The sequence below is a fragment of the Lepisosteus platostomus genome, chromosome 24, assembly GCF_059453375.1.
Source record: "Lepisosteus platostomus isolate fLepPlt1 chromosome 24, fLepPlt1.hap1, whole genome shotgun sequence".
NCBI classification, from domain to species: Eukaryota; Metazoa; Chordata; class Actinopteri; order Semionotiformes; family Lepisosteidae; genus Lepisosteus; species Lepisosteus platostomus.
This window is the reverse complement of record NC_142634.1, coordinates 17,438,476-17,466,109: the sequence shown is the minus strand read 5'-3', so window position 1 is coordinate 17,466,109 and position 27,634 is coordinate 17,438,476. Positions and strand designations below refer to the sequence as shown.

General features: G+C 47.2%; 1 protein-coding gene across 2 annotated transcripts; it reads left to right on the top strand.

Annotated features, from left to right (window-relative positions):
• Nucleotides 1–27,622, top strand: morc2 (MORC family CW-type zinc finger 2). 2 transcript variants are annotated; one of them, XM_088618425.1, is made up of 28 exons: nt 1–258; nt 853–1,059; nt 7,483–7,536; nt 7,799–7,833; nt 8,925–8,993; nt 9,888–9,978; nt 10,376–10,484; nt 10,697–10,856; nt 10,993–11,104; nt 11,881–12,006; nt 12,650–12,729; nt 12,815–12,897; nt 13,084–13,169; nt 13,414–13,554; nt 14,132–14,286; nt 14,847–14,975; nt 15,661–15,766; nt 16,331–16,463; nt 16,997–17,083; nt 17,379–17,651; nt 18,101–18,382; nt 19,217–19,450; nt 20,402–20,462; nt 21,327–21,468; nt 23,132–23,308; nt 24,393–24,486; nt 24,796–24,984; nt 25,474–27,622. In XM_088618425.1, exons 2-28 carry the CDS (start codon nt 992–994, stop codon nt 25,540–25,542), a joined length of 3,345 nt encoding a protein of 1,114 aa, XP_088474551.1. In that variant the 5' UTR covers nt 1–258; nt 853–991; the 3' UTR covers nt 25,543–27,622. The 2 variants fall into 2 exon arrangements, with proteins under 2 accessions (XP_088474551.1, XP_088474552.1); XM_088618426.1 differs by lacking the exon at nt 19,217–19,450.
• Nucleotides 27,623–27,634: the final 12 nt, after the last annotated feature.

Below are 27,634 nucleotides of genomic sequence, written 5' to 3'. Positions count from 1 at the left end.
GGGGCGGGCTCGGTGGGCGCTCGGCAAGACTTTTGTTTCTGTGTGGACGAACCCAGGAGGTGCAGTTGGAGGGTTTTTTTTTTTCCGCGGCCTTCGGAGGTGTCTGCTTTCCGTCTCATAGAAAATATTAATAATAGGAACCCAAACTCTTCTAAGTTGGCCGTGGACGGAAGCAAACGCAATCTGGAAGCGGAGACGAAGGGCATTGAGGCGGCTAGCAACAGGACAGCAAGGATATCGCCCAATGACCACTGCCAGGTACACACTTGAGGAAGATTTGGGAGATAGAGAGGGGGAGGCTTTGAGATCAGTTAAAAACGGGAAGACAGGGGGCTGTAACTGAGGCTGTGGTGTCGTGCGGGTGGGTGTTTTGCTGGATCTGGGAGCTGGACAAGTTCAGACGAAGCCCAGCCTTCGGAGGGCCTCCCACGTGAGGGATCCGAGCTGCGGCGCGAGAAGGGGAGTGCACCCCTGTCTGCAGGCAGCCGCGACCCCCCAGACTGGGGCGAGGGCGGGGGGCTCAGGATCAGCGGCGCAACTTACCGGTCAGGAGGTGGAAAGCGAGTTACCGCGGTGAAATGACTCCTGGTAATACAGCACGGTGCGTGAAAGATCGCGTGGTGGGTTTTGATTGAACGACGCGACGGCCGTAATGGAGGCACAGCGCTGTGTGAACTTCGTGATTTGCCTTCCGAGTCTTGTTCCATGAATGAGGGCGTGCATGCGGGCTCGGCAGCGTCGGAGCATGTTGCAGTGCTGAACCGGCCACTTGAATACAGACTGGTGCATCAGCAGGTTCGAGCAGTTCCTTGAAGGATGGTTTTAAGGTCACTCTTTTTTTTTCACTTGCAGGGAAGAAAGGATGACGGACATGTCTTCTAGAGCGTTTCTGGGCTGACCTTGCATTGCCTGCAGAGCTGGTTGAGATTTCTGCCCAGGAGGGTCGCAGAGTTTTGTAACCCCCCCAGCAGGGGCTGACGCTCTGGGGAGCATGGCCTTCACCAACTACAGCAGCCTGAACCGGGCTCAGCTCACGTTTGAGTACCTCCACACAAACTCGTAAGTATCCGATGGCGTGGATCTGTAACGCTGTCGGACCATTTGAGGTGCATTGCAGTTTTTTTGGGGGGGCTTCTGCCCATTCTGTGATCACCACCTGTTGATCGGTTGGGTTGCTATTTCGTCCCTGTTGTGGCTTAGGAAGAGCTGGTGATGAAGACAGTCCAGGCTTTCCTTCAGAGTGCACACCTGTCAGAACTGCACACAGCGCGTGGCGCATGTCCCAGATTGTTGTTCAGTGATCAGCGGAGTGATATGGATTTCACTGGCAATGCTGAAAGCTCACGTGCAAATCCCAGGTGTTGTGGTCTTGTGTTAAGTCAGCTCCAGCCCCCCCGCCTCATGGCGTGTAGCTAATTGTGTGTTGCTGCTTGGGAGACCCCAGTCACAGGTGGCTAATTACACAGTTCTGGTTTGTGGTGGTATTGTTCCTGATCATCAGGCTCAGCCTGTGGGCAGCGCAAGTGTCTTAGCAGGTTGAGGCGCCCAAAAGCCCCTTGTTGGAAGAAGTTTTTTACAGGACATACAGTTAATATGTGGAGTAACATGTTTTTTTAATCATGCAGATGTTGAGAATATTCTTAAGAATACAACAACAAAATCTGAATGAATTATAGACCCCCCCCTCGTTCCCAAGCCTCAGGCAGCTCATGTTCCCTGCCTGAGTGAGGCTGAGCTGTGCGTTCTGCCGGTTTGTGTCCTGTCATGCTCAGTGGGTGTTGCCCCAGTTGTTTGTGGCAGGTCAGTCGTGACCCCTCTTCAGCCCTGTTTGCACAGATCCAAAACCTTGGAGTGGTGAATCCCACGGCTGTAAGCTCGGAAAAACCTGACCTGGGACTGGTCTCCATACTGCCTAGAATTTTCCACAGTGCTTGAGTGCAGTCCACCCCTTGGTCCTTGTCCTTATGGCGAAGTGTCAACGTAAAAAGAGTAAGGAGCTGTTATTGCAGAGGTCTGCAGTGGATTTGAGTTGGTGAGGCTGCAAGCTAAGCAGCCTGGCTCTGAAGTGTTGCAGTCATGTTTTGTGTTTAATTGTTTTTGTATAATCAGTGTTTGTGTTGGGATCTTACTTTTGGCATAGTCTTATTGCTTGGTGCTGTACTTTCTAATGTTGATAAATAACCAGTGTGGAGAGGAAGTTATTTTTAATTAGGTAAAACAGTAGCTATTTCTGAGGAGATGCTAAGTTATCATCAAAGAGATGAAAGTGTAGTACCATGGACAAAAAATGTTTTGTATTGTGAAGTCAGAATTATTTCCTGGGTATCTTCAGTGTAACACTTGTTGCGGTGTTTGTGTTGAAGCGTGTTTGGCATGAAATCTTTTCTTCGTTTCATTCCCATGAAGGGGGAGTGAAAAGAGGACCTGCATGTCCTGTGTCCTCAGTGCCATGCAGTGGAAGAGGTGGTGTTTTCTGTGGTTACAAGTAGCCGTTACAGTGTGAAGAGGCCCTCTTGAGCTATTTTTACACAGAACTGTGGTGCTGGGAGAAGCCCCCACCCTGTGAATTAGAAATGACTGGTATTTTCACATGTTTGGATTGTGGGACTATAGGAATGAAAGCTCTGCTTCCAGCCTACAGTTTGCCATGTGAAGGAGACGTTGAGTACCAGCCACTCCAGTACAGACAATCCTGCAGAGGCTAAATAAAGAAACTTCCAGAGTCTTTTGTAGGAGTTCACTACTGTAGTGTGTTCTTAAAGCTCTGCATGTGTTTGTCAGTGTTTGAGTGACCAAGGATGTGGTCTTATTAAAAAGTCGAAAAGGTCACTTATGAGTCAAAAGGCTTATTACATGTGTGCTTAGATTGCCTTCTTTTCTAGTTGACAGAGGTTGCGAATTCTTGTTTCTGACAAAGAACATTTCCACTGTTATATTTGGATGGTTCTCCTGTTCAAGGTGGTTTTTATTGCATGGAAGAGGGAGGTGGGCAGGCCTCTGTGTCTGTTGCTGTTCATATAGCCATCTGCTTCATTTTATTCTCTGTGATGCTCAAATGATAAAGTTTCTGAATGTGTGTCATGCTGCCATGTAACACAACACTAAACAGAGTAACACTAAATCTTTCTTAGAAAAAACGTTTTAATAGTTGTATTCAGGTGGCATATATATATGATTAAAATTAAATTGTCTTTGTATATGACCAGAGTTGATTTTTAAATAAATAATTAAACTGAAACTTACTGGGCATTGTGAAGAACCTTTTAAAATTCTGCTTTAGAAGTCAAAAGTGGCAAGCAGCTCTTGAGGGATCACTGTTTTCTTTGGACCTGATGAGAATGAATTCCCTTCACAGTCAAAAAACAGTCACATGGTACTTACTGACCAGCCCTCGTCTTGCTGATTGGCTTACTCTTCCAGATCTTTGCTTGTGGGACATGGTAACAGGTGTCTACCTAATCGGAGTCCAGAGCTGTTGACCCTTGACCCGTCTTCTGCCCTCTTAAAAGAGATCTTCATTATTTGAAAGCCTTCTGATCGTCTCTGGACACAAAGATTTGAGCTCCATCTTCAGGGGACGCTGTGCCTGTGGCTGGAAGGTTGCCGGTTCGTATCCCGCGGCCGGCAGAGGAATCCTACTCCGTTGGGCCCCTGAGCAAGGCCCTGAACCCCAGCTGCTCCAGGGGTGCCGTATAAATGGCTGACCCTGCGCTTTGACCCCAGTCTGCTCTCCCTGCCTGTGTGTCTCATGGAGAGCAAGCTGGGGTCTGCGAAAAGACAACTTCCTAATACAAGAAATTGTATATGGCCAGTAAAGTGATCTTATCTAGTTGTTTTCAAGTGTGTGTTGAAGTGGCAGGGCTTTCTGCAACAGACCTGGTAGCAGCATAGTGGTGACCACCACCCTTGTGTGTGTTAAATGTGGTTTGGTAAATTTAGTATGGACAACAAGTGTTTTTCACCACTTTGACTTTAACTATTAACATAAATGGGCTCTGTGACTGCTGGTCTCTTTTAATTTTGTTTAAAATTTCCTCCTTTCAGATAACAGTTACACCTTTGCAGTTTATACCCTTAAGCGCTACATTTCTGGGGAGTATAACTCTGCACTGAATTTGTTTACCATTTCATGTTGTAGTTAAACCCTGGAAAGATAATTGGTATTAGAGGCTTGCTTAATTTGACATGTTTGTATAATCCTTTTGTTTGCAGACTTTTATTTTGAGATGCTAATATAAGACTGAGTCATACATTCCCAAGTTACTCTCGTCCCCATATCAGTCTGAAACTGCAGGTTTTTGTTTTGTTCGTGCAATTTACCATGTCCAAAGGAATAAAAGTGTCGCTTACACATAAAAGTAGATCAAATTCCAGCTTTAAATTAATAGGAAAAATAAGGCGTTCAGAAGGCTGAATAAATGAAGGGGTCAGAAAGATACCAAAATGTCTAGATCATTCAAGAGAAATATTATTTGTTTGCTAGCAATATTTCTTTAAAGATGGAGACAATATCGAAATAGAGTAACTTCAAGAACCTGTTCAGAAATGAAGACCCTAGGTTTTTAGAAGAATGAAGAATTGGAGGAATGCAGTGCCCCTCACTGATTGCACGTTATGTGTGCAGTAGTTTGTAGTGCTGTGTTACAATGAAGACTTATTACAACAACCCTACCTCGTGCACTGGGACACACAGACAGGTGAAGCTGGAAGGCTGTGGAGCCCTACATGCTGGCTGAGTGTGACTAGGGTGAGAGGTGACAAGGAGCAGCATGACCATAGCCTAGCCATAGAAACTCTTCAACTCGGGCAGACCTGGCTACCGAGAAAGGACATGCTACCCTCCTGCCAGCAGGGAGAAGCAGTGATGCACATTCTGCCACACAGCAGGAAGTCATCTGGCATTAGGAAGCCATCCTTCCACAGAATAACACCTTCAATCCCAGCATTTCCACACCTGGTAGAATTGGAACAGCCCTTGATCCTACTGGAGGAAGGGGCTGGTGATTCAGCAAGTGGTATCTCCGTATGTGAGCCAGAGGAACAGAGGAACTTGAGCCTCTCAAGTAATATTATTGTATTGTCATTAATGTTTGTGTGGTTATTAATTTTTACTGCCTTGACAATACTAATTTGTCATGCCAATAAAGTTATTTGATTTTGAAGTAACTTCCACATAATTTCTTCCCTCGCGGACACTCTCAGTTTCTGAGTTTTCCTTGCTCTAGCTGTGAGAGCACCAAGCAAGAGGCTCTTGGTGTGTTCTTGGGATCTGTCAACTACAATGTGACTGTGCCTGCAGCTGAGCAGCAAGTCACAAAGCACCTTAACATACTGTCTCCCTTGTTGGTTGGGTCACATCAGTACAGTTCTTGGTACAGGGATTGTAATTGGTTGGGCAAAATAACTGGGACAAGTCAGATCAACTCTACAGACGAGGGGTGGTCTAGAAGGCCAATGCGTTACGGATTGTGTCACACCCCCTCCATCGTGAACTTGCACTACTCCCATCTGGGAGACGTCTCTGTGTCCCCAGGTGTAGAAGTAGCAGACTCGGGAAATCTTTCATCGCCACAGCTATATCGCTCTCAAACAACATCAGGTTACTCTCATGTCCTGTAACACCTACTATCTTCTTTGTCTTGTTGTGTTAGACTGTGCTGTGAAAACAGATTTAAATGAACTGTCAGCCAGGGATCCTCTTACTTACCCAAACCCCTATGAGGGGAGTTGTTCGTCGTTCATCGTTTTTGGAAGTGGGAGAGTTGCAGGAGGCCTTATGAATCACAGATCATAATAAAGGAAACGGAGACGGTTGAGGCTGGCTTAATAAATTACCATAAACAATATTGTAATAATAAACAAGTAGCTATTTACCATAAGTAAATAATAACACAGAAGTATCTTGTTACCCATTAAAGGCTAAAGACATTGTTGTACTTAGTGCTCTATGCCAGTCTATTGCTTGTATTGACCACATAAGCTCTTACAGATGAAACAGCTGGGCCACTGTATGCACAGGGTTAAACATTCTGAGACGCACCTGTTTTCTATCACTGAGCTCTGGCTTCGTTCTTGTCCCAGATGAGTTTGGTACACCTTCAATCAGTATGAAGACGATTTCTCACTGTTCTTGGAGGGAAATGTACCTTGTTCAGTGTGCCTTGAACTTCTGATGAGTACATCTTCATGCAGTGTCCCTGGTGATACCCATTTGATTAGCCTGCTGTCTTTGGGGTCTCTTTCTCAGTGTCATTCACAACGTCATCGCTTGCCTTTGTGAGTTTGGCAAGTCTTTGTGTAACAAGGATCACCTGTAGATGAGTAAAAAAGTAAGTTGTAAAGTTGTGTGTGTGTCGCATGTTTCTCTCTTCTTTCATCGAGCCTGTGTCTTGTAGCCATTGTTTCTTTGTAAATGTCTGCAAGGCTGGGGGTTGTGTTTCTCATGTCTGACTTCCTTTCCGGGCCCTGATGACTGCTGACAGTGTCGGGCTTCACTTGCTGTAGCTCTGAAATGTGCACCATTGTGTTGCAGGGAAAAAGGAAAGAAACATCTGTTTTAAAAGCTAAATGGCTTTTTGTTTACACTAAAGCAAATTAAGAGTGCAGTGCTTCTTCACCTCTGATTTTTTGGACAGTGTGAGACATTCAGCACATTCAATGATTTCTGTGGTTGGGGCTTTGAGGTCTTGCTCTCCTTAATTCCTTCTAAGAGCAGCAGGTGGCTGAATTCCTGTCCTAGAGTTGTCAGGGGTTGGTGCATACACTCACACGTTTTATGTGTTTTTGGCAAAACCTGAAATTTGCTGTGGATCCAGTCAGGCTAAATGGCTTCCTGTTTGGCTGACTTGGGACTGGAACACACTGCACTTCTCGGCTCTAGTGTCTCGAGTTCAGTTCTGTCTTGACGTGCTCTCCGTGTAGCATTTACAGTTTGTTTTCTCTTGGCCATGTGGAAGCTCCAGGTGATAGATAGATACTTTATTGATCCCGTGAGGGAAATTGCAGTGGAACAGCAGCTTAATACAGTCAACACAGCACAGTGTAACGAATGATACAATAATAATACAAAACACACAATACAGTCAGTACAGTCAGTGAGTGAGGTGCTCCAGTTACCTTCCGTAGTGGAATGTAGGAATGTTGTCTGAGGCTACCGGGTAACTCTAAATGGTCCGCCCTCTGCCTGAGTGAATGTGTATCCCATCCATTATCTGCACATTATCTATACCACTACAGGACCACACTGCATCGTGGTCCTGTATTGGTATATACGGTCCCGAAAATGACCACGTGGTTTCTGTTGTCTGGACTATCAGGATGTCTCCTGCACAGCCCCCAGTGTCGGTGCAGTTACAGTGGGCCTTGGCTGCACCCCTGTTCGGCTAATGCAGTTTGCTGTTCCACCCAGACAAGTTATTATTTTAAAAAACTCAGTATCGTTGTCGCATAATTTGAGTCAGTCATTTCTTTTCACTCTTTCAGGACCACTCATGAGTTCCTGTTCGGAGCCCTAGCTGAGCTTGTGGACAACGCAAGGTACAAATCCTCTTTCTAGCCCGCTTTCTTCCTTTCATCCTGGCTCGCCGTTTGTGTAGATGTTCAGCTTAGCGCAAGGTTCTCAAAGGGAAGGTTGGTATGTTTAGCTCATTACTTGAGCAGGGTAGCCTAAGAAGAAGTTTAGTTCCATTTATAAATCAGTTGAGGTAGTGCAGAAACTGTCATTTGTAACCACAGAATATCTATTTGCTGCCTCTTCCACTTCCCACAGATCATATCTAATGTTGTTTTGTCTTTGCAGGGATGCGGATGCTACAAGAATAGACATCTACACAGGTAGTTTTCACATACTGCGCTCAGCCATCTGTTTCTGGTACTGTGTCTTCAAACAGTATGGTTCGTTTGTCTGACAGCTGAGTATGGCGGGTGCTCTGACTTCTGATCTGAACCGAGAGGAAGGTGTTTTGGTGTTTTTATGTTTCCTCAGGCGCTGGCTGTGCTGTAGTTATTATGAGGACAGCCGCTGCTTGCGGAAAGAGCAGAGTAATGTGATGTGTTCATGAAAGAGCTCTCAGCAAAGGGAACAGCTGCAGAAATACAGGAGCCCTGAGTGCAAAAAACGTATTTGCAGATTTTTTTGTTGAAAATATTTCCAAAATAGTTTCTTCTATGCCTCTTTTAAGTTTGTGGCCACTTATCTTAGCAAGCAGTAGGAAGGGTTCTTACTTATAAATGGGAAGTACTTTGTCAGTACATAAGTCTCCATCTGTTTGTACTGTGGAATCGCCTGTTGCTGTCACCATCTTCTTCGCGCCTCATCTCATCAGGTTCATTTTGAAATATAATGCTCAGCGGCTCACAGTCTTGAACCTTAGCAGTTTGGTCGGTTTATGTTTTTGCTGTGCATACCTTAGCGAATTAAAACTCTCACCTTTTAAAGTAAAATGGATTTTAAACCCAATTTTGCTCTTGCCAATCGTTTTATTGTTCTGGCCAGATTGTGGGGTGCTTCTGTGTTTTATTTTAAACTGACTTTTAAGTCACTTGTTGACTTTTGTTCTGTATATATTGCTCCAGTTAATCACGTTTGGAGAGATTCATCCCCGTTTCCAAATGAGGCAGAGGGTTCATAGTTCTAATTTTATGAAAATATTTCATTTGCAAGTCTTAATGTATCTATCTTACGAGTTTTCAAAAGTGGGTAACGTATTTTAAATTGCTAGGTGCTCACGTTCTGAGTAGCTGAACTGGCTAAAACAAGCAAGTTCACATAAAAGGCCAGAATCGTAGGTCGTGTTCGGTCCGTATGTGTCAAACGTGGGGAAGCCTCATCCATAAGCTCCTCATGCTGTCAGGAGTAAGTGTCTGTCTCTGTAGAGCAGGGCGGCGTTATCTCTCTGGCCCACTTTCTGTCCTCTCCTCTCCAGAGAAGAAGCCGGAGCTGCGTGGTGGGTTCATGCTGTGTTTCCTTGACGATGGGACTGGAATGGACCCCAGTGAGTACAAGCCTTGCTGTGGATTTAACCATCTGTTTGTGTGTAAAACAGTTACCTGTCAGCATTCGTAATGGATGTTAATTGCATGAAAATCTGCACATATACGAATATGTTCAAGTAAGTAGCTGCGTCAGCAAATAAACCTCCATATTCAAATATGTCATGGATATCCCAGTGACGCAGTTTTTAGTATTGATGCCTCATAGCATGTGGGCTTCCTCTGGGTGCTCCATTTTCCTCCCACGGTCCAAAGACATGCTGGTGGATTCATTGGATTCTGGGAGAATTGTCGCTTGGCCTGAGTGTGTGTGAGTGTCCTGCGATGGACTGGCGACCTGTCCAGGGTGTGCCTTGTCTTGCACCCGCTGCTTGCTGGGATAGACTCCGGCTCCCCTCTGACCCTGTACTGGATAGATCGGTTAGAAAAGGGGGGGATAGGTGGAAACATGCCACATGCCACATGCTCATTTCTCTTGTGAGGTTTGCCGCATTCGTTTTTGGTTGCAGTGTTGTGTTTTTTCAGTTCATTGCAAGTGTCTGCTTTTTGCATTCTGCATTCCAAAAACCCCAAACGCATCTGTGAAGCAAAGTCAGAACAGCGTTTCTTTGTTTGAAAACGAGATGTGCAAGATGGCCCAGAATGTTTGGGAACAGCAGTGGCTGCGGTGATGTTTTAGCTTCTTGGATAACTAGATCACAAGGCCTTCCTGATGGCTTTCGGGAGACTCGGCTGGCCTTTGCACTTGCATTCTAAAAAAATCTGAAGCTTGCACATCTCAAGGCAATGCAGGTGTGTAATGAGCAGTTAAATATGGACCTGTGGCTTTCAAAGGATGGAAACGTGTTACTGTTTGTCTTTGGCCGCTGATCAGGCTCTCTGTCTGTTTTTGCCAGGTGAAGCTACACATGTGATACAGTTTGGAAAATCCAGCAAAAGATCCCCAGAGTCAACGCAAATCGGGCAATATGGCAACGGGCTGAAGTCGTAAGATCCATTTTCACATCCCGTACTTCGAAGAGGGATCGGGCGAAGCGCCCAAGGGGTAGTGTGACTGCAGTGGTACAGCTGATGTGTTCACATAACGTGAACAGCTGTTTCCCTCTTGATATCTGTGCTCCAGCTTAGAAGCCCCACTGCTAGCATTCCAGAATCCAGGCATGAAGAACGCAGATAGCGCCGCGATGCACAAGTGTCTGAGCACTGGTGCTGTGCTTATCTGTCCCAGGACGGGGTGTGGTTGCAGCAGTAAAGCTGTCCTGAAGTCCTAAATTAATCTGAATTGGGCAGTATGAAGGGGGAAGTGAGGAAAGTTTTGCGATGGTGATTTTTCAGACGTGAGGTGAGCTTGATTCTGAGAAAGGGCTCCTTGTCTCTGTTCCAGAGGCTCCATGCGAATCGGAAAGGATTTCATCCTTTTCACCAAGAAAGAGGACAAACTGACCTGCTTGTTCTTGTCGCGAACCTTTCACGAGGAAGAGGGCATAGATGAGGTGAGTGCGACAGCAGAGCATTTCCCTGTTTCAGTGCTAAAAGCAGAAAGATCATCATCTGAATCCTGGCCAGGTGCTTCACTGAACATATAAAGGTGTTGCGAGACCTAAGCTTTAGCTTGCTGAGAGATGTTTTACTGTGCTTTGCGCATTTGTAAGCTAAGAGGGTAAAATATGCAACAGTTTAAAAAGAAACACGTGTTTTACCTCAGGTGATCGTGCCCCTGCCTACATGGGATAACAAAACCAAGCAGCCAGTCACAGACAACCCTGAGAAGTTTGCCATCGAGACGGAGCTCATCTACAAGTACTCTCCGTTTAAGACAGAAGCACAGCTCATGGAGCAGTTCGGCAAGATTGAAGGGGACAGTGGTAAGGATCTGTGGACCCCAGGATCCATTGAGATTATCTACTGGTGGCCATCTGTTGACCTGTTGTTAAGGGCTTCTTGCTGGGAGCTGGTTTCGCACGGTCTCACTGCTGGCTGGTGTGTTCGCTGTCTGTCCAGGGACTCTGGTCATCATCTACAACCTGAAGCTGATGGACACCCGGGAGCCGGAGCTGGACGTGGAGACGGACCCGCGGGACATCCTGATGTCGGGGACCCCCCCAGAGGGAGTGTGAGTGCCTGTTTGGGGGGGGGGGGGACGACTCTGATCCACAGTTCATACAGAACAGGTGGAATAGTGAAATGAAAAGAACTTGAAGGGACTTTGCTTGTGTTTTTTTAGGGTCTCTCTCTCTCCTGGGAAGAGACCTGACAGCATTAGAATAGAAGGAGTTTGCATTATAATCATTTACACACAGACAGGTTGACGTTTTTCACTCCAGAACAGAGATTCCACTTTCAGATCAAATTCTGCTGAAATACAAAGCAGTGGAGAAGGACGGCACACTTTTCCTGCTGTGTTGTGCCACTGTTTTTGAGAAGAGAATTGAGTCTTTGTCCTCCAGTCTTTTTTGTTTCGTACAAAGATCCGTTCATCTATTTTATCTCCGCTTCTTCCAGTCAGAGGAGAGCCGGAGCCTATCCTGGTGGGCGCAATGCAGCTTACGCCCTGGTCGAGCAGCCAGCCCATCGCAGGACACACACAGACACACACTCACACCAGGGTTTTCCCAGAAGCCGCTTAACCCACCAGCATGTTTTTGGACAGTGGGAGGAAATTGACGCATGCAGAGGAAACCCACACAGACACACAGAGAACATATATACGTCGCTCAGATGGAGCCCTGGGATGGAACACAGCAGCGCTCATCGCTGTGTCGCCCCAGACACAACCTGTGCCCAGCTAGACTAGACTGTTATGGCCTTGTCTACGGCAGGGGGTGGGTTGAGCTGTGGGGGCAGAAACATCTACAGAGGTATTTCAATGCAAGTTGTCCATGTCCACAGGAAACCAGAGAGGAGGTCGTTCAGAGCCTATGCAGCTGTCCTCTACATCGACCCCCGAATGAGAATCTTCATCCAGGGACACAAGGTCCGCACCAAGAGGCTCTCCTGCTGCCTCTACAAACCAAGGTACCTGTCACTGCAAGGCAGCAGAGTGACTCTAAAGCCTCAGAGATCCGTATTGAATTACATATATAATTAAGTTAAAAAAACTAAACATTGAGGTTTTGCTATAAACTCTGCAGTAACAAACCAAAGCAACACAAATTTGGGACGAAACGCTAACATATTTGTTATTGTTATATTTGTTACTTCCAACCCATGTTCGCATGTTACAACCCTGACTTTGACACCTGCAGATCAAAGGTAGATTGACTTTTTAAAGTTCCGTTTTTTATTTGTTCTAATATGTTATATTGTTTTTTGGTTAAAGGTTTGATTGGCCCTGTTCATTTAGCTGGAAGTTTAAAATGACTTAATTTTTTTTATAATGCCAACTTCTTGCATTCTCCTTAGAAAACTCTTTATATGTGTGCGTATTGCCATTAATCCTCTTGCTACTAGTACTGCTGTTGGGGTTTTAGGTGCACATCAATTCTGCATGCTTCTTTTGCATTTAGTGCAAATGCTCTGCATCTTTGTACAGTGGAATTTATCGTCACTGCTTTATGACATTATAAACACATGCCAGTTATTCTTGAATTCCTGCACAAAACCACCTGGAATTCTGCACAGTTTTCTGAACTTCCTTTCCCCCTCGTTCTTTCCCCAGAATGTACAGATACACATCGACGCGTTTTAAAACGAGGGCAGAGCAGGAAGTGAAGAAGGCCGACCACTTGGCCAAAATAGGTAGGCTGGGTAACCTCAGTTTTTTTTTGCTATGTTATTTCTATGTTATGTCGATCCTTTTAATGGGTGGGTGCTCTTCTTGCAGCTGAGGAGAAGGCGAGGGAGGCGGAAAGCAAGAGTTTGGCGCTGGAGGTGAAACTGGGAGCTGACCTCACCAGGGAGGCGCGGGTAGGAAGCTGTTCTTGCTCAGACAGTGCTCGCTCTTCGAATGAGGAACGGGACTCTGTCCTGAAGCACGTAGACACAGGGCTGCCATTCGACCGTTCCGCAGTTTGGGAGCGGGGGTTGGGGGCTGTATTTCCGTCCACGCTCTCCCTCCCACATCCTCCTGATACAGCTCGGCTCTTGTTTCAGGTCGTGCTGCGCAAATCGCAGGACTCTGCTCTGATGCTGCGCAGGGAGGCGGAGGTGAAGAGGAAGATCCATGAGGCCAAGCAGAGGTGAGATGCAGAAACCATAAATGCATAGAAATAAATGTCCAGGATCACCTCTGAGAAGGTTCTGGAGTGTGTGAATCAGATGAGTTTGCTTTGGCTCCTCAGCTCAGTCTAGGGGTGGAGCCTAATGGGATAAATCAGTTCTGTGTCACCAGCGCAATGTGCCCTCTCTTCCATCTCCTGTGCTTTGTATCTGCAGTCCACACTTTTCTCACGTCTCTCACTCTCGTGATGTCCTCCTCCTCAGAGCCCTCAAGGAGCCCAAGGAGCTCTGCTTTATTTTCGGGGTGAATATCGACCAGCGGGACCTTGATGGCATGTTCGTGTACAACTGCAGCCGGCTCATCAAGATGTATGAGAAAGTCGGGCCGCAGCTTGAAGGAGGAATGTGAGTCACATCTGCGCGCTGCTCTGCACCACACAGCACCTCTAATGGCTGTTTCTGCCGAAGTGTGTTAGTGGCCAAGTGGCATTTTTACTTGGCTCGGTGAGCTGTGATGCTAGATTTTCTAATTTGTCAGGGAATGCAGTACAGAGGTGGCTTTCATTAAATAAAATGTTTGATTTTTAAATACTGCGGTGTGATCTGCTAGTGCCACTAGCTATTGTTGCTTTTGCAATTGAGCTGTAGGGATAAATGTGTTCACGTAATCATGATAATTGCTTACCCTTATATAGCACTTTTCTGGACACTCCACTCAAAGAGCTTTACAGGTAATAGGGACCCCCCCCCCCCCACCAACACTCGTGTGTAGCCCCCATCTGGATGATGTGCCAGTACGCTCACCACACACCAGTGGGGAGGAGAACAGAGTTCATAGAGGTTGATCCAAAAGCTCAGAACCCAATAATAATCAGTGCCCAGAAGTTATGTTCCAGTTCAAAGGTAATGATGAGACTCCAGTGTGCTTCAAAGATCGCTGCTGGCAGAATTGAGTTTCGGGGTGTCACTCTTCCCTGTGCAGGGCATGTGGGGGTGTGGTGGGCGTGGTGGACGTGCCGTATCTGGTGCTGGAGCCCACCCACAATAAACAGGACTTCGCTGATGCCAAGGAGTACCGCCACCTCCTGAAAGCCATGGGAGAACACCTGGCACAGTACTGGAGGGACATTGCCATTGGTGAGAACAGCAGTCTGCCTCCTTGCTTTCCTTCATCTTCCTCACTGGTTTAGTCTGAACCACCCCCACTTGTGAGATGTCAGATTTAAAGACCTCAGATTTAATTGTTTGCCCTGTAGTTCCAGTGGGACGCAGTGAAACCAATGCGGTTTCAAACACCGCAGGGTGTGGATCCTGACATTTTCAGTCATGATTCAGTTACGCAGGCCTAACAGAAACCTGAAAGTTGATTTGCTTAGGCATGACGAATCTAAGGGGGGAAAAAAAACAGGATAGTGGCAAAAATAACAAAGGAAATAAGATGTGTTGAAGAAATATAGCATTCTGGAATATTGGTTACCATTCTCATAATTTTAAAATCACATTGTTGTATGAAATACTCTTGAGCTTCAAATACTTGCTTCTGATTGCACCAAGAAATCCATTAATGGAGCTTTCTATATTTAGTGGATAAGGCCTCAAATCCTACTTCTCTGCAACTGAAAGTTTCTTCGGAGACCAGATATCTTTTCGGCCGCGTCCGCAGCTGGGGGCTGACCCCTGTCCTCTGCTCCTTGCAGCCCAGAAGGGGATAGTGAAGTTCTGGGATGAGTTTGGCTACCTGTCGGCCAGCTGGAGTCAGCCTCCGTCAAGCGAGCTGCGGTACAAGAGGCGCCGGGCCATGGAGATTCCCATCACCATCCAGTGCGGTAAGATCCCGCTGTCTGCGCTGGCCTCCTCGCTGACGGGCGCTTTGAACCAGCGGGCCTCTGCCTGGCACTGCGCCAGCCAGGTGATGAAGCACGAAGTCTGCGCTGTCTTCGCAGAGGTGTAGTGGAGGCACCAGCCGTAGCTGTGCCAGAAGGAAGTTGTCTTTGATTAATAAAATGTTTTCTAACCCAGTACTTATTCAGGTTCCCTTTTCTCTGTATTGATTGATCATAGGCAAATGCTGAGAGCTATTCAGAGCGTACTAAGAGGTCTGAAACGGAGACAAGAGATTTATTGGCTCCTTTCAAGCACCTTCTTTTTGCTTTTAACACTGTTGTGTCTGTGAAATGGAAGGTCTCTGCATGTCTTGTTTAAAGGTTTGCCCTTTACATATGGGGAAAGGGGTAAATCTGACGGCATATAACTTATACGCAGCCGTTCTTTTGGACGTATCAAACCGTCTAGAAATCTCAGCAGGGGCCCACACCAGCCCTGTATTGTGAATTTTACTTTTAAAAGCAAATAAAAACGTAAAGTTTGCCATTAACAGGGGACAGGTCAGCTCATCCGGCTTGTATGGATTTTACTAGCTAGTTGACCTTTTCCTTAAAAGAAGCATGGGTATTGCCTGGACAGGGTGTTCCACACTTTAATGGCCTTCCCCCTGTTCTCCCTCTTCCACAGACAAGTGTCTGCGGTGGCGCACTCTTCCATTCCAGATGGAGTCCGTAGATAAGCAGTACCCTGACAACTGGGTCTGCTCCATGAACCCTGACAGCACACAAAACAGGTGACCACGAAGATGCCGTGCTGCATGTACAGGGCTCTGCCACATGAAAACGGGTAGCCGTTACACAGCATCAAGGAAAACCTGAGCTGCACATGAGCACAGCAGTGTGTGATGGCTTGTAGAGGGCCTGTATTTGTACTGTCAGTGATGTAGGAAGGTTTGAAAGCTCCACAGCAGTGCTGAGCTGATGGGGAGGCATGCATGTTTGATTGCGGTGTGCCAAAAATGAATTGTGCAAAAGCTGTGAGCCATTCTTTGTTGTCCATTAGAGGGGACAGTGAAGGAATGTACCCCACAAAGATGCCCATGTGTCCCACAGGAAGCAGATTTTCCCATTATATTGTAGTACAAAAGGGTACTAAAATATTCAATCGTGTCCTTTTATTGTGCTTTAACAGCAATGGCTAAAAAAAAACGGTCTCCGAAAAAACCGAAACAAAGTGCAAAAATACATTGCATGAAATCATTTGAAATCTGCCGAGATGATTGCTCCGACGTGGCCTTACCTCGTCCCAGTGGACCCAAACTTCAAGTCTTTTAATAACGAGTTTTTCCTGCATGTAGGTGCGAGACTCCCGAGCAGAAGCAGAACCTGCCTGTAGGAGTCATGCGCAAGGAGGCGAAGACGACGGAGGACAAGCAGAAGCAGCTCTCGGAGAGGATCCGCCAGCAGCAGGAGAAGCTGGACGCCCTGCAGGTGATGGGTCTGGGAAATGAACGGGCCCGGCAGCTCCGCAAACAGTGCAAACTGAGCCTGGTTTCCAAACCACCCCCTCACCGTTACACCAGGCGGCCATAACACATTTACAATGGAATAAGACATCAGTAAAGCAAGTATCTGTCAAAAAGAAAACAACTCAGCTGATGAGTGAGAACTACCCATGATGTTGTTCTCCTGTCTCCTTTAGTGTTGCACATTTGGTCATACCTTATTTGTTATGTGTTCATAAAATGTGATTTCACAAATCTAATGTAAAGAGCTGGTGTAATGTATGACCACAGTGTTAGACTGAATAGATTATCTGGGGGACTCGAGCAGGTGGAGTGGTACTTCTGTTTTCTGGTGTGAGCCCTACTAAAGCAGTCTTGGAAAGGCATCTCCTGCTAATTCGCTTGAGTTGGAAGGATAAGTAAAGAACAAATAATTAAGCTGCCTAAAACTGGTCCTGATCGTGTAATGTAGGAATTGACGTTTGACTCGGGGGACGTTTTTTTTTTTTGCTCCACTAGAAAACCGCAGTGGTGAAATCCCAGGCAGACCTGAAAACCCTGCCTCTTGAGGTCAGCATGAAACCTGCAGTTGAGAGCAGCTCTCAGGTAATGAAGCAGCCCAAGACCCATATTGACTTTCAGACTGTGTGTGAACTGTGCTCCTGCCCGAGAAAAGTATAATAAAGTGGAAGATCCTAGATTGATGAGCTCTTCTATGAGATTTTCATGAAAAGTCACTCCGGCATACGACTTCTTGTGTTGCTGGTATTGCCAGTGTTTTGCTCTGACTTGGGAACCAGCAAGTTTTGTCCAGATGTGTTGGTTCCCTCCAGTGTAGTCATGTCCTGTGGTTATTGTGTCCTGTAGAGGTGACAGCAGTGCTTCCTTTTCTACCCGCCAGGCGACCAGGTCCTCCGAGAGGGTGCAGCGCCCCCGCTCCCCGCCACTGCCCGCCATGATCAAAAACGCCCCCAGCCGGCCGCCCCTCGTCAAGCCTCCACCCCTGAGCAAGAAGCCCCCCACGCCCACCCGCACGCCGAAGCCAGCCACCCCCCCGCCCCCGCCCCCGCCCGTCCGGAGAGACGCCCGCGCCAGCGCCGCCAGGACCCCCGCGGCCAGACCTCCTGCCCGGACCCCCGCCCCCAGCAAGGCGGCGGCCAGCCGGTCCGCCCGGGTACGAACACACTCCACTCCGCTTGTCTGGAGCGAGAGACGCTGTGTGGGGAGACCTCGCGAAATCAAACCTTTTCTCCCATTTTGGTCAGGATATTTTTTGGGGAAGTTTGTTAAATTCGTCTGAGTTATCTTTATACAAAATACCAAATATGTCAAAAAAAGCTCTGGAGCTCTCGAAACCGCAAAAGCACATCAGATTTCCTGAGTGCTCCTTGGGTGTTTAAGAAGTATGAGTTTTAGTGAGGGTGTTAAGGGGGTCAGCTCAGTGGCTTGTTACGACAGTAGGTAATTGTGACGGCTCTGACACACTGCGGCATACGAGCTGAGTACGAGCCTGCTCGTGCAGAGGGGGACTGTCCCGCTGACGGCCAGCTGCTGTCGGCTCCCGAGCGAAGAGGTATGAGCCTTGTATGAGCCCTTCTCCTCTCTTCTCCCTCCTCGGCACAGAGCACGGCAAAGCAGGTAACACCTGCAGGGAGCCAGCGCAAGAGAGGCCCCCCCCAGGCAGAGAACAGCGAGGAGGAGGAGGAGGAAGACGAGGAGGAGGAGGAGGAGGACGACGATGAGGAGGAGGAGGAGGAGGAGGAGCCGCAGCCCAAGAAGACGAAGGTGACCGGCTCGGCGCCTGCGCGTGGCAAGGGCCCTGCGGCGAAGCCCGAGCTGAAGCAGAAGAGTGGGAGAGTGACGGAGCTCAGGGCGCAGACAGCAGAGGGCAGCGTGGTGGTGGAGGTACTGTACTGCGCTCTTCCCCGACTCTTCTCGCACCCCCTTGCTCCGCAGGCATGCGCCCCCTGCAGGCAAACAGCCACGACCCAGGACTCCTTTGAACTAAAATAAACCTTGTGCATCACAAAGGCTGGGGAAACTGGTACATTTACAAACAGAGAGAAGGACTGCATGGGTAGTAGCAATAATTGCATTTATATAGCGATTTACATGTTTCCAGGAAACCCACTTTATCACCCACTGAAGTGCTGCACCTTCTTGGGTGAAGCCTCTCGCCCTTTTTCCACACTATGCGGCAGATCAGGTAGAGATATGAGAACTCCCTTCTGGGCATTAAGGGGGTGTTTTAAGACTAAACACTAAATTAAGAACACAAGATGACAGACTTTGGGCAAAGGAGCCCTGTCGTTGTTTGGTTTTCACTGGACTTTTGCTTAGTTTTCACCTGTGTCTTCTGGGGTGTGTTTCACTGTTCATTCTGATGGATTTATGGAAAAGGTTGAAAGCCGGAGTGAAATTTAGCTAGGACATCACGGGTAGCATCCCTGCTTTTTAAGCACAGTGCCTCTGCATCTTTAATGACCAGCTCGTGGGGATGTCTGCTTCATATCTCATCTGAGCGATGGACTTCCTGCAGCGCGGTGTGCTTAACCACTGGAAATGTTAAAGGCGTCGCAGTTGGACCTTGAATAATGATAATATTATTCAGCGTGGGGAAGGTGAGGGCCTGAGGTTTCTGCACATCCCTAAGCTCCCCTGTCTGTTCTGGTGGCGGGTGTTGTACTGGCCTGCCCCTTCTCCAGAGTCACGTGCGATGTGCTGTCCTTGAATCTGCAGAGCGCTGGGAAGCAGATGCCTGGCTCCAGACGGAGGACACTCCCTCCTGCTGAGAGCACGGAGGAGGAGGAGGAGGAGGAGGAGGAGGAGGAAGAAGAGAAAAGGCCAAGCTCTGGCAAAAACAGGCTGGCGGCTGCAATTGCGCCCCAGGTGTTCAGAGCAGCGGCCGAGCCAAAACGCGCGGCCGCGTCACAGCCAAGCGCTCGGAGAGCCCAGAGCAGCGTGGTGGTGGAGGTACACTGATCCCCCGACGGGGCGCGGTTCCAAAAAGCCCTCTAGGCGGTAGCCTCCTTCCCCCAGCACAGACAGGCGGCGGTGTCTGGTCCCAGTGGCTGCAGCAGAGCCTGGCGCGTGGCTCTTCCTGCAGCCCTCTCTCCGGCAGGCAAGGCCAGCAGTTCTGCTGACATCATGCGATACTGGAAACGTGGACGTGCTCTCGCGCAGCTCGGTGCACCTGACACTTTCCGTGTCCAGAGATGATGAAATTTTATAGCTTTGCTTCGCAAATGTTCCTTTGTGATGATGACTCCTTATGATGAACCACTGCCTTTTGCCAAAATCATGTACTATACAGCGGTAAAAAAAACATAAAGCCAGAAAGAAAAGATCTAGTTGGCTGTGGCAATTGTTTTGGGCAGCAAAACATCCCAAATACTACACATCCGGCACTACACATGCATCCGGCGCCCTGATAAATTATCTAGATATAATAAAGGTTCTTGGTATTCATACATCTGGGTATCCAGATTGCGGTGTATTTAGATAAAGAATTTGATGAATTCTTTGTGCTGGTGAGAGAATGCCAGCTTTCGCTTTCTCTAGCACGCGGTGTCCTATCCGAGCTCCGAGCTCTTGGTTATTTAATTGAACCTGAAGTTTAAACTAATTGAAGCATTTGAATACATTTCTGTTCTTGAACGTCGGAAGATGGTAAGAACAAAAACAAAAGTAACTTGAAACCTGTACCCATTTGGAGTGCATTGAAAGGATCTGATGAACCAAATTATTACCTTCACTTAGGGTTCAGTTACGCAGCTGGAGAGCTCATCTGGGGTGGAAACCTGGAGGCTCAGGGGCTACGGTGGGGAAAGATTTGCTCTGGCGTTTGAGACATCAGCTCGTGGTTTTGTTTCCAGAGCCAGACCCTGCTGTGCTTAAAGCCAGGCTTGTCTCTTGTGTTGGCAGATCACGGACAGCAATGAAGAGGAAGAAGAAGCAGGAGTGGATCTCAAGGCAGCAAAGAAAGGTGAGCAGCTCTAGAGCTGTAGGAATCCACAGGAGGAATGTTACGACACTGCAGCCCAGCCAGTGGGAGAGCCTGGCCAGAGTGACTCAGACCAGTAAACCTTTGCTTTAACTGAACATTAGATAGTGTAACATGTTCTTGTACAGCATTCTTTTAAATAGATTTAAAAGCCATGAATGGCAATGGAGCAGGTAAAGGGTGGCCAAATTGCTCATGCTGGGTCTTGTTTGTGGTTCAGATGCTTTAACAATTTGTTAATGCTCTTATGTTTTAAAAAGTAAATTCTAAAATAATGTTAACCATGTAAAAAAATGATGTGTAAGATACATACATAATAAAACAAGGTAAAAATAAATACTACATAGATTTAAAATTCAGGAATACCAATGGAGCCCTAATGACAATAATAAACTTTATTTTATATCACTCCCTTACAATTGGCTTGTCAAAGCGCTTTACAGAAAAACAATGAGAGGAAAAGCAGAATTACACAAGCTACAATGAGGGATTAGAATACAGCAAAGGGGCACACACAGAGCCTAGTTAAATAAAAGCCCTTCTACATCAGTTGCTTACACGGGTAACGGGTGTTAGTTGTGTGTTGTATATGTATTTTTTATCATAGCATTTTTTGAGAAAAAAATGAGAAAACATCATTCATGATTAAGCAGACATTTGGCAATAACAGACACCTCCTCTCATTTGTTAGTCCACTGAGCTGCGGGTGTACTGCAATATACGAATTCTGCCTCCGCGGTGGCATCCTCGTGTGGGCCGAGCGTGATTGTGCTTGCAGAGGTGAAGGGCGCGAGTCCTTGCAGGGTCGCTCTTTCAGGCTGCCTACAGTGTCCCCTCTGTCTGCAGATAGAGGCCTACTGGTGGAAGTGAAGGTGAACAAGGAGTGGTTCACTGGCCGCGTCTCGTCTGTGCAAGCTGGGAAGCAGGGCGTTCTCTGGAAAGTGAAGTTTGACTATGTGCCCACTGCCATCACCCCTCGTAGCAGGTGGTAAGTCTCCTTTTCCCTTCGGGAAGGCTTTCCCCAGTTCCTTACAACTCGGTTGGAGTAAACCAGCAGGTAGACGGATTGCCATCTCCGATTTCAGGGATTTCTTCAAGGTGTTTCTGCAGAGCACTGGTTCACAGTGGGGGAAATGGTCAAAATGACCTGTTCCAAGGTTCACCCTGAAATATTTTAACCCTGCTGCGGAACGTTTTGGAGGCCACGCACACAAAGCAATGCATTGTTACTTCACACAAACAGAAGCAGCAGGCAATGGTGTGGAGTTTATTCTCATGGCCACACTTTCTTTGCCACCTTTTTGCACATTTGGGCAAGAGCTTCTTTGAATAATTGAATTCTTTCTATTTCTATAAAATAGTCATGCTGGTTAGATTAATCAAGGTCTTTTTGACAAGGGTAATGTAAGCAACACAGTGCTTTCTGTAATATGTCCAAAACAATTGCTAATCCAGTTGGAAAGGTTTTAGAATAACCTGATATTCTAGTTTTCTGTGGTGTTCAGATGAGCTGTACATGAAAAGTGATTTAAACATGCTGCCATGTTGAGGCTAGATATGCAACCACGATCCTGAGGATAGGCAACACTGATCTAGCTGATCCTGCTCGGCAGGCGTTGATGGGCAACTGATCTAGCTGATCCTGCTCGCCAGGCAGTGATGGGCAACACTGATCTAGCTGATCCTGCTCGCCAGGCGTTGATGGGCAACGCTGATCTAGCTGATCCTGCTCGCCAGGCAGTGATGGGCAACACTGATCTAGCTGATCCTGCTCGCCAGGCAGTGATGGGCAACACTGATCTAGCTGATCCTGCTCGCCAGGCGTTGATAGGCAACACTGATCTAGCTGATCCTGCTCGCCAGGCGTTAATTGGCAACACTGATCTAGCTGATCTAGTTGTTCCTGCTTGGCAGGCAGTGATGGGCAACCCTGATCTAGCTGATCCTGCTCGCCAGGCGTTGATAGGCAACGCTGATCTAGCTGATCCTGCTCTGCAGGCGTTAATTGGCAACACTGATCTAGCTGATCCTGCTCGCCAGGCGTCGATAGGCAACGCTGATCTAGCTGATCCTGCTCGGCAGGCGTTAATTGGCAACACTGATCTAGCTGATCCTGCTCGCCAGGCGTTGATGGGCAACGCTGATCTAGCTGATCCTGCTCGCCAGGCAGTGATGGGCAACACTGATCTAGCTGATCCTGCTCGCCAGGCGTTGATAGGCAACACTGATCTAGCTGATCCTGCTCGCCAGGCGTTGATCGGCAACACTGATCTAGCTGATCCTGCTCGGCAGGCGTTAATTGGCAACAATGATCTAGCTGATCCTGCTCGCCAGGCGTTGATCGGCAACACTGATCTAGCTGATCCAGCGCGCCAGGCGTTGATAGGCAACCCTGAGCCTGCTCACTAGGAATTGTCTAAGGCAAGGTGCAATTGGTGGACAGACAATTTTCAATAAAACGGAACGTGTCTTGGCGGCAGCAACAGCACAACTGTCTTGAATGTACTTGAGCTGCCTGCCTTCCAAAGCGGGGTATGAACTAGCCAAAGAAAAGAAGTGGTTACCAGTCCTCCAGAGCCCAGGGGTATTGTCCGTGATGCTGCAGCCCTTCTCACGGTTGGTGTGTGTGTGCACATGCGTCCTGCTGGCAGGGTGCTGAAGGGCAGTGATGATGTGCGGCTGATGCGTCCCCCAACGCCCGAGTCCCAGAGTCCCGACACCTTGGAGGACGCGGAGAAGGAGGAAGGAGCCCCCACCCGAATGGAGCCCGACACCACCCAGCCCACGGCCAGCCGGGAGGTCATCGAGAGCCTGGTTGTGATGATGAGGTAGGCCAGGGGCTGAGTGACGGGCTGCGGAGAGGGTATCCGACCGATCCCGGGGCTTCCAGACCTCTGTGGCATCCTTCCCTTTTCTAACCACTTCATCATCAGGGTCACAGGGCAGCTGGGGCCTATTTTGGCAAGCAGCAGGCAAAAGGTAGGGTACAGTCTGGACCCAGTCCATCGCAGGACACACACTCACACCAGGGCCAGTTGACCTACCTGTATGTCTCTGGACTGTGGGAGGAAAACCATGCAAACACTGGGAGAACATACAAACTCCACACAGACAGCACTGTAGGAATTAAACCGGGGCAGCAATGCTAATGATAACCACGGAACAAGTAAAGGTTTATTCCATTCTTTACTTGTTCCTTTGCAGCCTAAGCATGCTGTTGTAGCACCCTACTTGAAAGAATGATAACCATGCTGCCCCTTCAGCGGTTTTTTATTCCTTTTATCCCCATCGGATTTGGAAGTGCCAGTAGTAATTTCTGCACTGTGCAGGACCCATGAGGAAGGACACGCTTGTTCCTCTGACGCGCTCGTCCCTCGAGCCGGCCACCTTGTGGCACGAGGCACAGGGCCTTAAGGGAGAGGGCTAGTGCACATTGCCTCCCGGACTAACGTCACCGCAAGCTTGCAGCTCCCAATCGCTGGAGGCGCTGATCCGCGGAGAGATTCTTCTCTGCCTCACCACAACGCCTGAATCGCCTGCACTCGGAGCATCTCTCTATACCGGTTCAGCTGTGCAGGAGTGTCTGGCTCCCGTATATATAGAGATGTACAGGGCGATTGCAAAGTTAGTTCGCCTCTTCAAACACAGTTACCCTGCAGACTGTTCTGTGAAGCCTTGGTATTTCATACACCTACAAATGAGACCATCGGGGAATCGTGTTCTCAGGTAATCCAAATTTTTTCAATGGACAAGTGAAAAGTGCTCTGATTATTCCAAGTTCGGAGAACCAAGTGTTTATGTACTTTTACTTCAGTCTTCTCCATAGCATATTAATATACTTCCTGTACTTTAAAGATTCTTATGGTTGGACACAATTCTGTAACATATTCCCCTTTGTCTTAATCCTTCCAGGACGTTGCTACGGTACTTTTTCCCTCCGGATTTCCAGATCCCTAAGGATGATGTCAACACCATGACTGCAGAGGAGCTGGTGGCTTTCCCAATGGTAGGAAGCACTCTGGGATTGAGCAGAGAGCCTGCTGACACAAGGCTGCTGTTAGATAACCATTCAACAGGGCATGGGGGGACGTTCAGGCTTCACCAGGGAACACTGGAAGACAGCGTTGTTGGTTATATAATAGACTAGCGGTTATTTAACTTTCTTATATATTCTAAATATGAAAACTGAATTTAACACATAAATATTTGTGTTTGTGAGGAAATTGTAAGCATAAGGTAGATATTATATCTTAATACGCGACGGCCTCGGGTGGGGTAGCTGGGCTGACACCTGCGCCGTGCCCTGCCTCCACAGAAGGAGTATTTCCAGCAGTACGAGCTGGGGCTGCAGACGCTGTGCAATTCCTACCAGAGCCGCGCAGACGCGCGGGCCCGGGCGGTGGAGGAGAAGAGCAACAGCGCCGAAGCCAGGCTCCGCGAGACGGAGGAGAAGCTGCAGAAACTGCGCACCAACATCGTGGCTCTGCTGCAGAAAGTGCAGGAGGTGAGAGCAGCACTGCTCACCCGCTGCCTGGACAGGGGACAGCTCGTAAGAGTCATCAGGCCACTGCTGGGAAAGTGGCACCCACTGTATCCAAGGCTTAGACCTATTCAGTTGGCGTGAAGCACCTTGGATATATCTTTCAGGCTGTCCAGCTGAATTACCTTGCTGGGGCAAATGCTACTGCTTTTAAAGTAAATAATAGTTTTATTTTCTTTGTTCATCGAATGTTGTTAGCAAGCACACGTTTCTGAAATCCCTAAAGGATATTTTCTCCCTTTACGAGACGCACCGGAGTGTACTCTTGACTTGTCAGATCCGAAATTTTTGTTTGGAAGTGACTCTTTTCACATCACATTGTGATATTCCAACACTGAGGTCCCCGTCAGAATTAAAATGTAGATTTTCAGCAGTTCCGATATAATTTTTGGCTGCAATGTGCTGAATAGCAGGCACCACAGCTTTGGCTTAATTTAATCCTCTACCTTGCAGGACATCGATATCAACACAGATGATGAGCTGGACGCCTACATTGAAGATCTGCTTACTAAGGGAGATTAAGAGACGCCTACTTCTTACGTCAGCCAAAGGGACTGATCACAGACAGCACAGCTGGCTTGGGCCCGTTTACCCTGTTCCACTACCTGGAATCGTCTGTTCTTCTCTTACATTCTTCTGCATTCCTAGAGACCAAGGCGTTTGTGGGCAGTGGCACTGGAGGGTCCAGGAGAAGGGGGCATCGCAGTGGTGGGTCAGTGGCTGGTTGCAGCAGCACTTTGGAAGCAAAGGAGCAGAGAGACTGCTTTCTTTTTTGCAGAAGCTCTCTCCTGCAGGGAACAGGACTGGCACCACCCTCCCTGTGTGGGCAGTGCTCACCAACCCACCCTGAGCCTGAAAGCGAATCTGCTTTCGCTAATCTATGGCTAAGTGGGGATGGAGGAATAACGCTAGATGGCATTAATCGTACCAAGGTAACAAAAACTACACTGCATTCAACTTTTAAGGACAGCCAAGTGAAAGGACAGAGGAGGCTGAAGGATGCTGTTTGGTTGTGGACCAAAGTAACCTATTGAGCTGAGCTCGTATCTGGGATCTGCAGAGAGAGAACCGTCTTCTGCTTCCAAAGAAACTAAGATACCTTGCCTGGATGGCTGTGGTGTTCTCCTGGACCCAGGGAAAATGTGACTTTTACAGCTGAGCTCCAGTCTGTTAACATATTTCTGTTGGACGACTGTTTATGAAAAGCGCATCACCTTCCCCAGTGTTTTTAAATTCCTAATTTTTAGTTATCACAGTTCAAAATTTCTACATTTTACCTAAAATAACGTAAGCTTTCTTTGGACTGTTTGTTGTTGTCTGTGACAACTTCACGTCAGGTCTTGCTCAGACTAAAGCTAAACCAGTAATGACCATTGTCAGAAAGTCACTATTGCACTCCCATTGTTGCATCTGCTGTTAAAAAAACAGATTTTCAAAGTAAGGTAAGACTGCTTTGTATATACCACAGGGTTTTTAAATAGCCATACAAAAACAGAGCAGGTAATAACTGCGAACTAATCATTCTGGAGTTTTTCCAACTGTAGCTGATTTCAAGGATGTTAGCCATCATAGTCTACTGTGATGATGTGCTTAAGATAACAGGGTTTCTTTGAGGCTGTCGTCTTGTGAAATACCATCTGTACTCTGATTTTTATTCTTGATGCAGTCACCTGTTCTCCAAATTAAATCCAAACTTTTAACTAAATGCAGGGTGCAATTTCCCGCTGGTTTTTTGACTGCTGTTTTCCGTTTGTCAGAAGCTTTTACTCCTCACTGCGGAAAGCAGCCTTCGATCTAGATGGGGAAATGTCTGAGAACAGGTGGATTGAAGTCTGGGTTTAATACAGGAAACTTCTACACAGTTTTGTGCTATAAATCCACTTGCAGATGAAAGGATCATTGTTAGTTTCCAGCTTTAAATTATAGTTTTTCTGGCTACATTTGAGCACAGCAGGATCAGAGTTTGCTCTTTTGGGGTTTGTTAAAGGCACAAGAAATAGTGCCACAATTGTTCCCTTAACAAGATTAGAGCATGTATATGAATAGGTCAGGAAATAATACTATCTGTAAAGTGTAACCTGTAAAATTAGTGTTAACAGTCCATCTTTGTTGTTGCCTCTCAGTTTTGATTACAGCCTGTTAACCATTGTAATCCAGCCTGATTGACCCATATACGTTTCTTGGGTTCTGTAATTTGCAGCCTGAACAGTCTGCCTGCTGGGATCTGTTAACTGTCCATGTTAATGTTGAGTGGACAGTTCAACACCTTCAAAAGAAATAGTGTATCAACCAAAAGTGTGGGCTACTTCCACAGGGATGCCATCAAGCCAATGTGTTTACTGGATTATCAGTATAATGTTTTTTTTTAGTCCATGAATCTGATTAATACACCAAATTCCAACTCATGGTTGTGTTCAACACATTGAAGGAGGATTATTTCAATTTCAGATTACCCAGAAACAGGCTGATGTGCGTACAGTTCAGTATACAATTTTTTCTGATCCTCTGCCTTCTCTGAAACAACAGGTTTTGTTTTTTTTAGAATTATTTTAACAATGTTAAAAGAAATGTGTTTTATTAAAAATGGTGGATTGATTTTTTTGAGATACTGTGA

Excerpts from the sequence above, each read along its gene's own strand:
- morc2 (XM_088618425.1), top strand. The coding sequence starts at position 992 with ATGGCCTTCACCAACTACAGCAGCCTGAACCGGGCTCAGCTCACGTTT. Across the intron at positions 1,060-7,482 it reads GAGTACCTCCACACAAACTC|GACCACTCATGAGTTCCTGT; the intron begins GTAAGTATCCGA and ends TCACTCTTTCAG. Across the intron at positions 12,730-12,814 it reads CGACCACTTGGCCAAAATAG|CTGAGGAGAAGGCGAGGGAG; the intron begins GTAGGCTGGGTA and ends CTCTTCTTGCAG.